A 12,501-nucleotide genomic window follows, 5' to 3' on the forward strand; every position below is an offset into this window, starting at 1 on the left:
GCAGACTGGTAAACAGGCTGGTAAACATCACGTGACCACCGCTTCAAGGCCACACGCTCAGTCGCTAGGCAAATCAGCCTACCCTAGCAACCAATCGCGGCGCACGCCCGGGAATGATTTCACCGCACGGGCCCCGCCTCCCTCTTCCCTCCCCGCCTCCTTTCGCTGACGCAGGCAGCGCCCACAGACCAATGAGAGCCGAGCTCGGGAATCTTCGTTCGCAGCTGCTATTCAAACGCCTCCTGTGTGTGAGTGACGCTTAGGCGCCATTTTGTCCGTGAGAGGCCGTCCGGGGAGAGCCCGAGGAGTCGTTCGCACGATGCTGGAGGCCGGTTCTTGTTAGTCCTCCCTCCTCAGCCGGTCACCGTCCGCTCCTCACCCTTCTCCTCCTTCTTCACCATGGCGGGGGACGAGGCCCGAGAAGACGCCTGCCGGGAGTACCAGTCGTCCTTGGAGGACCTGACCTTCAACAGCAAGCCGCACATCAACATGCTCACCATCCTGGCCGAGGAGAACTTGCAGTTCGCCAAGGATATCGTCACTCTTATCGAAGCGCAAATCGCTAAGGTTTTTATGACTAAAGCCTTTTATTTTACTCTAAGGGTCCCCCCCCAGTCCCCCCAAATATAGGCTACACCCCCCATCCCCCACACACACCGGGAGCAGAGATAGGAGCCCCCCCAATATACACCCCCCTCCCCCATCCCTGTCACATCATCTCCTCACATGGCAAGATGGCGCCCCGTCCTCCCCTCCCCCCTCCACCGCCGCCATCTTCTCCTCCTCCCATAGAGGAGAGCGGTGTACCCGGCCAGTCTTCCCAGTATAGATTGTATGGGGCCCATCCTTTCCACTACAGGCTTCCCAGTATAGATTTTATTAGAGCCAGTGACTTCCCAGTTTAAATGTACAGGTCCTCATCCTACCCAGTATAGCTTTTATAGTACCTAACATTCCCAGTATGGCTTGTACGAGGCCCAGTATACTGGTATAAAGCCCAGTATAGATTGTACGAGGTCCAGTCAGCCCAGTATAGATTGTACGAGGCCCAGTATAGCTTTCATGTAGTCCTAGTTTTCCCAGTTTAAATGTACAGGTCCCGAGGCCCAGTATACTGGTATGAAGGCCAGTCATCCCAGTATAGGTTGTACGAGGCCCAGTATACTGGTATAAAGCCCAGTCATCCCAGTATAAATTTTATTAGAGCCAGTGACTTCCCAGTATAGCTTTTATGTAATCCTAGTGTTCCCAGTTTAAATGTACAGGTCCTTATCCTTCCCAGTATAGATTTTATAGTACCTGACGTTCCCAGTATGGCTTGTACAAGGCCCAGTATACTGGTATGAAGGCCAGTCACACCAGTATAGGTTGTACGAGGCCCAGTATACTGGTATAAAGCCCAGTATCGATTGTACGAGGCCCAGTATAATTATATAAAGCCCGGTCTTCCCGGTATAGATTGTACGAGGCCCAGTATAATTATATAAAGCCCGGTCTTCCCGGTATAGATTGTACGAGGCCCAGCATAATTATATAAAGCCCGGTTTTCCCGGTATATATTTTATTAAAGCCAGTGACTTCCCAGTATAGCTTTCATGTAGTCCTTGTTTTCCCAGTTTAAATGTACAGGTCCCGAGGCCCAGTACACTGGTATAAAGCCCAGTATACTTGTATAGAGCACACACCTTCCCATTAGAGATTGTTGTAGAGCCAGTGTCTTCCCAGTATAGGGTGTGTGTGTGTGTATAAAGCCCAGTGTAGATTGTACGAGGCTTGGTAATGATTATATAAAGCCCAGTATAGGTTGTATAAAGCCCAGTTGTCCCAGTATAGATTGTACGAGGCCCAGTCTTCCCACATTGTATGCAGCACAGAATAGAGCCCATGCCATTATAGATAGTGTGCAGAGCCTAACTTTCCCACTATAGATTGTACTAGAGCCAGTGCCTTTCCAGTGTAGACTGTATAAATCCCAGTATAGCTTTAATGTAGTGCAGTGTTCCCAGTATAGATTGTATGGTGTACAGCCTGTCTTCCCCGTATAGCTTTCATGTAGTGCAGCGTTCCCAGTTTAATTGTATGGGCCCATCCTTTCCCAGTATAGGTTGTTTGAGGTACAGCTTACGCAGTACACAGCCTACGTCTTTTCTGTATAGTTTGTATAAATCCCAGTATAACTTTCATGTAGTGCCAGCGTTCCCAGTTTAATTGTATGGGCCCCATCCTTCCCGGTATAGATTGTAAGCAGCACAGTGTAGGTGGTATAGAGCCTGTCCCTTCCCAGTATATAATATGGATGCCAATGATAAGCTGCTACATTTTTGGTGTCAAACAATTAAAAAGTGAGATGTATATCGGCAGCGCTGATGGATGAACACAAACCGAACAATGTGACACTTTTCATAAAGTGCTTAACAATAAAGTGTCCGTGTGTATTCATTCTAAGGAAAAGTGCTCAAATCCATAAAGTTCTTATGAATACAATAGGAGTCACACTTTAATTTTATTTTTTTTACTTTACTTTTTGTGTGACTCCTATTGTATTCATAAGAACTTTATGGATTTGAGCACTTTTCCTTAGAATGAATACACAGAGACGCTTTATTGTTAAGCATTTCTATTCGCAAATAGCACTTTACCCATCAGAGCTGCGTATATAGATTTCACTTCCCAGTATAGATTATACTGGGAAGACTAGGCTGTATACTGCACACGCTGTGCCCCATACCTTCTATACTGGGAAGGCTGGGCTTTATATAGATAGGATGACACCCTTTTGGACTCCTGCCCTATCCTCGCCCGTCTCATGTCCCTGAAGCACAGATATTAATCTTCCACCTAGGACAGAATTATATCTCTGGACCCTATGAGGTCAGAGCCGCCCTGCCTGTCCTGGTAGGCCATTATTACCTCCTACTGATGGCTGAGCACCAAAACACACTTGCCCCTTTTTAAGCCATTTTGGCTCCTTCCTGCTTTTACTCACATCTTCTATGAAGAGTCTCCCATTGTGTGTGGAATAGCATATTATCTTACACTCTCTTAGGTTAACTTTTACCCTCTTCACACCCCTAAGGCAAGGATATTGGGTTCCCAGGTCAAGGTGCCAGTTATATAGCTCTGGACACTTAGTTTAGAGCCCTTCTGTCTTTCCTAGCTCTGTTACTTCAGATTAGAGATGGGCTCGGGTGTATTTGGGATCCCATCTGCCCAATCTCACCAGGAAGCCGACACTGCATACCGCTAATCAGACAGTGAGGTTTGCAGCTGCACAGCCCGGGAAATGTCTCGCTGTCTGTGATCAGCGGTGTCGGCTTCCTGGTGGGATCAGACAGGTGGGATCCCAAACACGCTCGAGCCTATTCCTACTTCAGATGGGATGGTATTAGGCCCTGCTGCCCCTCTTTTAACTATATTCACCCCTACACTCTGCTCCCCACCCATAAAGCAAGGGCCTTGGTCATTTACTAGAATAGGGGTACACAGCCTGTAGATTGAAACTCAGCATTTTTTGGTCCCCATTCTTTCACCTGGAGGGCATCACTTATACATATTTTAGGTCCATGTCTGTAATAGTAATGCCCTCTTTTATTGAATGCTTTAAAGCCAAAACTTGTTTTATTTTGTGTAGAGAAAGCTGCTGTCAGATTTTTTTTTTCATTTTCAATCTGTGTCTCGGGGAGTTTTCCCTTTACTTCCAGTTTTATTGACTCAGCTGGAAGGGAGAAGATATCTTTCCTTTGTTAAGTAAATACCTTTGAGACCGGTGTCACAGTAAAATGCGTCCCCATTGGAAGTTTTATGGTGGTAACTTAAAGCGGTAGAAAACCCCTGTGGGGGGGCTGCAGAATGTGCTAGAATGCGTCGCATCCCCTAGCACGTTATGAAATGCTTACCTTAACAATGAAGCCCCCGCATTGGCACTGTGGGGGCTGACATGTTCCCTCGACCTTTCTCCCAGGTTCGCGGGCTCCGGCGCTGTGAGTAGCTGGAGCCACGTTGACGTCCCTCCCTTGCGGGAGCCCTGCGTTCCGCCACAATATGCCGGACCTTCAGAGCGCATGCACTGCTGACGTCAGCGGTGCATGCAGGGTGAAAATCTCCTTGACCGTGCAGGTTTAGGAGATATTAATTGTACCTACAGGTTAGAGCTGCACGATTAATCGTTAAGAATTGTTATCGCAATTTTTTTATTCCCCCCGCCCCCCCCCGTGATCTTGACAAAGTAATTCCCTGATTTTTCTTTCTATGCTGAGAATTCTTTCCTCTGCTGAAGCTGACAGTGGGGCAGTCTGTTAAGTATTACAACATTCTTCAGCCTGGGAACTAAGTATAAACATTGTAACTATTTGTTTTTTAGATCAAAGGAATACATCTGTGTAAATGAGGGAAGTTTAACCACTAAACCTTTAAACCTTTTTCTGACATTTGTTGGTTTCAAGTTAAAAATCATAATTTTTTTTGCTAGAAAATTACTTGGAACCCCCAAATATATTTTTAGCAGAGACCCTAAAGAATAAAATGATGGTTGTTGCAATATTTTATGTCACACTGTATTAGCGCAGCAGTCTTTCAAATGCAATTTTTAATTTAAAAACGGTAAAGTTAGCCTATTTTTTTTTTTTTGTATGTGAAAGATTTTACTCTGAGAATCGTGATCTTCTAAGCAAAAAATTGTGATTCTCATTTTGGTCAGAATCGTGCAGCTCTACTACAGGTTATTATAGTCTTACCTGTAGGTACAAATTGCCAGGCGGGGTTTACAACAGCTTTAAAATTATAGAGGGGAGAGTCCTGGAAGTCGCACATCTCTGCAAAATCCTGTAAGACAGGCTCAGCCTGGACTCCAGCCAGGCCACGCCTCCCATGCATTTCACTCCACCCACAGAGCTTGGTCACCCCAATGATTAAGCTCTGTGGGCGGCATGAAATGCATTGGGGGTGTGACCTAGTTGAAGCCTGGGCTAGGGTTGCCACTTCATCCCTTTAAAACTGAACACATATGAATCACACAGTTTCTGGGGCGAATTTAATGCAGATAAGACACTAAGTGAGTTTAATCAGCCACAGAACCTGTGTAATGTGTTCAGTTTTAGAGGGATGAGGTGGCGATCCTAGCCTGGGCTGAGGCATATACACCAATGTTTTTCTACTCCAGTCCTCAAGTAACAGGTCATGTTTTCAGGATTTCCATTATTTTGCACAGGTGATTTGATCAGTTTTACTGCCTTAGTTATTACCACAGCTGTTTCATCTGAGGGAAATTTTGAAAACATGACCTGTTGGGGGTACTTGAGGAACATTGTCATACACCACCTTATGGGGTTTTGCAAAGATGTGACTTCCAGGACATTTCCATTAGTGCCCTTTCACATTGGCTGTCCGATCGATCGGGTCCTCCTATCAGTTTTTCAGGTGGACCTTATCGGACCCTCCATTCACTCCTATGGAGCGGTGACATGTCTGCTGACACCCACTGCTATCCGATCCTGTCCACAAAATCCAGACGGATGTGGTCCTATTTTCCTTCCATCTGGCGGAACGCATAAAAACGGGCAGGTGGTCCGTTTTCATCCGATTTCCCTATAGAGGAGAGCGGGACTGGGTCAGTCTCTGTTCTGTAAAGTAATCGGAGAAGGATCTGTCATCCGTCTGCTCAGTGGAGCGATTCCCCCGCTGATCTAGTGGAGGTGCCTGTGTGAAAGGGGCCTTGGATGTCTAGAGTTGGGACGAGCTCTGTCCTTGTCTGCACTCTAAGCACTGAGCCTTGGGCGGGTCCTGTAAATTTTGATTGGGTCACAAGGCTGACCGTAAAAACATATGAGGTCAAACCTAAACACTTTTAATTTGTGTGCAATCAGTCAGGCCCTTGTACTACACAGTTGAGGGTAAATTTTAAAGGGAATTGAACAAGAAAATGATATAATGTATAGCCAGCCTAAAACATTGTCATCGTTTTTTTTTTTTGAGTGGGGTAGGTTAGACCTTTCAACTTTCTGTTGCTGTTTTTACCCATGTTAGAAAACCCTCTTTTCTGCTGACCATTATGAAGTGAGGGGAAAGGCAAGCTTTATGTTCAGTGGGGGGAGGGGCGAGAGTACTCGGTAACAACTGCCACGTTGGGGGCATCTTCTCATTTCCTGTTGTATCTTCAGGAAAGTATGTGATCAGGAAATCTCCCCAGCGGGACAGAGACACCCAAAATAATCTCATTGCGGTTTTACCATGCTCTCTTCTATTCAAACTAAGAACAGTTTTGGCTTTACACGCTAAGGTCATTCGTCTCTGCTTTCCAAAGATGGCAGATTAGATGGTACAGCAAAATGTAATGCAGGGAAGTGAAAAGATCAGTGATGTAAATTGTATTATATGCTTTTGTATTGTTCTCAATCCATTTTTTTCCTTCTGTTGTACTCCATGGTGATTGATTTTAGCTGGCCATCAGGATACATCTTTTATTCTGTGAAAAGATATAACTGATGGCTAGTAGTGTTGATTTTTTTCCTTTCCTGCCTTGCAGTGTTTGTCAGTAAGTGGACTTGTATGTAATACAAGAAGCCCCTATCCCTGCTCTTGCCCAATGATACCCTTGAAATGTGTCTGTACTACATGTTCACAGATGGGGAACACGAGTCCATTGCTTATGATGGGGGGAGGGAGTGGGGGAAGAGATGCAGCACATTTCTGCAATACACGTGTATCCCATTAGAGACCATGCCAGTACAGATAAATACCTGTTGATCTTCCTGAAATGCGCTCGGCTCCTATGTTCTTTTGTGGGCAGATGGCACACAGCTTATAGCCTATATTGATAACAGAACTTTAAAAAAAAAATGCATCTTTATCCTTCTTATTTACCACCTTTAGCATGCAAGTAAGGCTGCCTTTTTTTGACTTACAAAATTGGCACATGCTCACGATTGATGTTTCGCTGAGCAGGTCCACTCCCTCAAAACCAAAGCAGATAATGGTAATCGGTGGTCTTTGTGTCCATACCATTAAGGACTGAGTGGTGTTAACCACTCTCATGTCCCTACAACATAAAAGTCTAGTTATCTGTACTCCAAGAGAAGAGCAAGGAAGAATAAACAGATAATGGGATGTATGCAGAGGACACAGGAGGGCTCTACATTTCTGACAAGATCAACACTTTTTTTTTTTTTTTTCTTTATCAGAACAAAATGCTTACAAAGTTGTATATAACAGACCATAAGGGAGCAGATAAGAGGAGCCAATTTTTAGTCTACATACACCCTATTTAGTTTAGCTATTGGCTATGGTTGTTTAGGCATGTGAGGGGGGGAAAAAAAACATGTAGTTGGCCACACATTGCAGCTTTTTTATTCAATGGAAGTGCTTGTTCCACTCAAAGGTTTTGACATTAGATATATACTTTAAAGTGAACGCTGGAGGTAAAAACTTAGGCAGGCCTTAGATGGTGCGAATTTCTTTCCTGCAACCAGTGGTTGCTGGAAAGAAACTTGCACGATTTCCCCTTTAAAACGGACAGTGCTGACAGGGGAATCCCTACCCCCCCCCCAAACCTGCAGAAGACAGTGATTATTGCTAGCAGCTATAGCAGCCGCTGGCAATAATCACACGTAAAATACGGCAGGCTGGTTGTTCCCAAGTTGAGCGATTTTTAAACGTAGTACGTTCAGCCTGCCCATACACGGTTCGAATTTTGGACAGAGATTTGAACTGTATGGCTGGCCTTACACTTGCTATGTGAAGGTACCTCTAGTTATGTGTGCCATGTATGGATTGTGCTGCATTAGGTACGGATATTGCTTTTCTTCAGTGCCGCTGCACACCAGCGTGATGTCAGACATCGCATGTGAGTCCCATTGCACTGCTGTGCAGATCACATGCGATATCTGTGCAATGCAAATTCTGTATGGCTGAATTTTCATCACATTTGGACCAAAATTGTGCAGGACCTTTTTATTTATTTTTCCGCACCAGAATCAGATCGCATGGGTGTTCCTGAATTCACAGTTCGCACTGTGATATGCGAACCGATCTGGGGGTGTCATTACCTTTTGTATTGACACCCACAGTGGTTCGCATTGGGCAGTGTGAACTCATACTTGTGTGTTTGCTCGGCCTCCACCTTCCTCTCCTCTATAGTTATATAACCTCTTCTAGCATTTTCACATAATACACTCCATTATATGAATTGATAAGGGGAAATTGTGGTGTTTACCCACCATTCTCCTCTCATCCAATTACAGGACAGTATTTGATCCTTCGCGTAAGAGTTTGGGTGCTTACAGTATTATCTAGGACAGTGATGGCCAACCTTGGCACCCCAGATGTTTTGGAACTACATTTCCCATGATGCTCATGCACTCTGCAGTGTAGTTGAGCATCATGGGAAATGTAGTTCCAAAACATCTGGGGTGCCAAGGTTCGCCATCACTGGTATAGGATGAATGAATCCCAGTTATTTTTACCTAAAGCAGCACCATCCACACATTGGACACCCATCAAAGTATTTTATTTTTACATGGCAAATGTCCACACTATTTTTCTGGAGTACAGTTTTGTTTTTTGGACAGAGTAGGGAATCTTTAAAACCCTTGGTTTTTTTTTATTTTGCTGTCTGCATCTTTGATTATTTGACCATTTGTTAGAGACAGAACATAGGAATTAAAAGGCTGTCTGTCCATGGGGGGAAAATGTTGTTTTAAAGTGCCAGCTGGGTTTTGCAGAAAATTACACAGGCAATTTAAATCTTTTGCATTTAGCAGTATATTGATGGTCCCTATTTATTTTACTTTTTTTCTCTACCAAAAAAAAAAAAAATAGCTTTAGGGAGTTTTACAATGTATCCCCCTAAATTTTTTATTTTTCAGTTCATGTAAATCTAGTAGGTAATTGGAGTGCTATGCTTTGTAGAGTAGGTTCCATCCCCTGCATATGTTTTGGTATCCCTTGGCAGAATATGTAGATGTGAAAATTCAGATTAGAGCGGGATTAGTGGACAGTCGTCTTGCTGTAATTTTCACCTCCCATGAGCCTCCATATCAGCTAAGCAGCCTTTGCCAGTTTCCCTCTGACGTACTTTAACCATGTTATTTCCACCATTGTCTTTTGAGTTTTAGTGCACATTCTCTATTTGAATAAATGGCTTTGAAATGTGTGATTGGTATGCTATATAATATGTAAATAAAATGTAATGAAATTTGTTATTTGTCTTTTTTTATTTACTGCTGTTTATTGCATCTGTTTTATTGAAAGGTTGAACTGCATTAAAAAAGGGGTTTGACACATTGTGGTGGGAGGTGGTTATGAAATGTATTTCAGTGGTATTTAATAATTGCAGTAACACATAGACACATTTTTAAAGCGTGGTATCATTTTAAAGCTATAAACATGCATACGTTTTAAAGGCCAACATAGTTTGTAAATGCAGTCATGATGTGGCTATATGTAGGTTTCTGGGTGCATGTAAAGTCGGTCACATAGCAATAGTTTCATTCGATAACTAAGCTACTCTGTGGGATGTTGCAACTAGTTCTTTGGGTTGTTGGGGAAAGTTGCACAATAGTCTTTACATGTTGCATAAGGTAACTTCTAGTGCCGCCTGCAGACACACAGCTCCCTTTTCACATACCGTATACAATATTTACATCAACATTCTTACTTTTGGCATTTAAATGTTCAGGTTACACACACACACACACACACCCACCAGGAGTTTAAGGCCTCATATATACACACACACATTCTCTCTCTCTCTCTCACACACACACACACACCAGGAGTTTAAGGCCTCATTCAGACAGCTGATTAGCTTCTCTGCCAGTAAGAATCTGCATTTCCTGCTGGCAGAGAAACTTTGAACCCATTCACAAGCTGTAGTGGCCAAGTTTGTACCCTATATAAATAAATGGCTAGCGCTGCCACTATTCACATGTACCGCCTCAGGACGCAGGCCTGACATTCTCTAGAAACATAATAATTGTCCAGTCTCTATGCAGCCATAGGACAGAGTGCTGCTGCAGTCAGATGGGGCATTTATCATACATCTGCAGCAGCCTAATTGCCTGTCTGAAGGAGGCCGAAACCTAAAGTGTATATATTTATGTACTTGTCTGAACAGTATCTGAATACTATTGGTTCTGTACCCTGTGGGGGGGAACGACTGGACAAACATGCTACTTTAAAAGGTGACTAATGTGGCAGAAACTGAACAGGTGACACCTGCGGGTTAATCTCACTTTTCCTGAGCAGATATTTAAACAGGTGGAAACATTCACAGGTTAACTGCTTGCTTACCTCTGAGTCCTTCATGCTGAACACATCTGGGAAATTATGTGGAAGATGCAGCATACTTGGCTGTTCAAAAAAAAAAAATAAAAAAATCGGACAAAAAAAATCTTCGGCAGTTGCCAGATGGAGTGGAATGTATATAACACCTTCGAGCATGGAGAAATGTTTCCTCTGGTCATCGGGCCTGGAGATCCTTAAGCGAATGCAACTCCTAATTGTTGAAAAAATTTTAAAAGCGTTCAGTTTTAAAACCAAAACGGATAAATCTTAAATCAAGTGGCTAAATTAAAATGGGAACCCTAATATTTTGCTATTTACTTGTGGAGATGTCAAGAATATTTTTTTTTTATAAAAAAGAAAACATTTTCTCTTCATTGCACGTGGGAATCAGTTAATCTTAAAGCCATGTTCTGCTCTTTTTTTGGTTTGTATAGAAATGGGATCAGTAAACTGGGCTGACGGTCTTGTCGTATTAAACTTATCAGTTTTTTTTTATTTAGGCACCTAGCTCAGAGAAGCTTCCAGTCATGTATCTTATGGATTCCATTGTTAAAAATGTTGGAAGAGACTACGTTGCTGCGTTTGCTAAAAACATAGTTTCCACGTTTGTTATTGTGTTTGACAAGGTATAGATTCAAAATTCTTGAAACTTCTTCTGTATTGCAATAGCTTGAATTGTATGTAGTGTGTTTTAATCCAGCTTAACTATGTGCCACGTTATTAGACCTCATTCACATGGGGCTTTAAAGTCATATGGATTTGTAGGACAATTCTAAATGCATGTACTGATTTTAAATGGTATCATTTATACTCCGTTTACCTACATTCTGGTGCATTCTAGAAGGGGCAGGTCAGATACCCAGATGTGTGTACACATTGAATACGCAGGAGAAGGTGATCTGGGAAGTAGAATGCTTATGCATCCAGATTAATTTCTCTTGCAAATGCAGGAGACTCATGTGAACGAGGCCTGAGACCCCTTTCACACTGAGGCGCTTTCACGCTAAAAAAAAGCGCCTGAAAAGCTTACGACTATTTTATTTTCCATTTAAAATCAATGAATGTGTTCACACTGGGGCAGTGCGCTGGCAGGGTGGTGACATAACGCCCCTCTCCATTGAAATGAATGGAAAGCGCTTCAAAAGCACCTGAAAAGCTCTTCAAAAGTGCTCCGTGTTTTACTGGCAGTTTACAAGCGCCTCAGTGTGAAAGGAAGGATTCGTTTGATCTTGGTAGCAACCAATGAGCTGTTCATGTTCTTACTGCTATACAAAAATATAAAAGGTAGGATTTAATCTCCTTTCAAGGATTTTATTAATATGAAACTTCCATGAAAAACTGACCCTTATTTATTTATTTTTTAATTTTTGAACGGAGTACCCAAAGTGAGTATAACTTGTTTTTGCATTTGTGTGTTCTGGCAGGTACTGAATATTGTCTAAGAACTAAAATCTCTGAACAGATTATGGTTTTAGAATTATGGCAGGGAATTTAAAGTCCAACTCTGGGGGAACTAATTTAAAGGATAATTTAACTTTTTGCCAAAAATATATTGTATAATTTAGCAGGTAAAAAAAAGCGTGTTTATTTTTAGTTTTTTTGTTTATCTTTTTTTAGGACCCTTTTTAAAGAATAGGCGCTCAGCGCGTGGCCCTCCAGCTGTTGCGGAACTACAAGTCCCATGAGGCATTGCAAGGCTAACTGGTACAAGCATGACTCCCAAAGGCGTAATGGAACTTGTAGTTTTACAACATTTGGAGGTCCACAGGTTGATCACCCATGCTTTAAAGCAGGGGTCTCCAAACTATGGCCCTCCAGGTATTCCGGAACTACAATTCTCCTCATGCCCAATGTCTGTATGTCAAGAGTTTTTTTTTTTTCTTAACAATGCCTCCATGGGACGTGTAGTTCTACAAAAGCTGGAGGGCCGTAGTTTGGAGATCCCTACTTTTAAACCATTGCTCTCACATCAGGTGGGGGGCAAATCTGTAATATGTTAAATTTCAGCGTGTAACTTGTTACAAAAGGTAAACATCCCATTAAATTCTCGATTTTTGCAATGTGGATGCTCCTACACTGAAAGGGGTCTAGCGTGCATAGAAATGATTTACTTGGTCTTCAGTACTGCCCGCAGCATCTTCTCCCCCCATGCTTTAGCGGTCGAAGGTCCTGATGTTGTCAAGACCAATGCAGGGTCTACAACACTACTGCATTGGGCATAAT

The 12,501-nt window shown here is 42.9% G+C and overlaps 1 protein-coding gene and 1 long non-coding RNA gene across 2 annotated transcripts in view; both read left to right on the forward strand.

The window, feature by feature from the left end:
- The first annotated feature begins 216 nt into the window (after positions 1–216).
- The window catches only part of PCF11 (PCF11 cleavage and polyadenylation factor subunit), a 36,382-nt gene continuing 24,097 nt past the window's right edge, over positions 217–12,501 (forward strand). Inside the window, exons 1-2 of the mRNA XM_073612828.1 lie at positions 217–567; positions 10,779–10,904. Of these exons, the coding sequence (XP_073468929.1) occupies positions 400–567; positions 10,779–10,904 (294 nt within the window). The 5' untranslated portion in view covers positions 217–399. The remainder of the gene's footprint in view (positions 568–10,778; positions 10,905–12,501) is intronic.
- Positions 629–1,574, forward strand: LOC141126835 (uncharacterized). The gene is made up of 2 exons (XR_012241452.1): positions 629–1,016; positions 1,047–1,574. It is a non-coding gene; the product is annotated as an uncharacterized lncRNA (long non-coding RNA).

The sequence above is a fragment of the Aquarana catesbeiana genome, linkage group LG02, assembly GCF_042186555.1.
Source record: "Aquarana catesbeiana isolate 2022-GZ linkage group LG02, ASM4218655v1, whole genome shotgun sequence".
Lineage (NCBI taxonomy): Eukaryota > Metazoa > Chordata > Amphibia > Anura > Ranidae > Aquarana > Aquarana catesbeiana.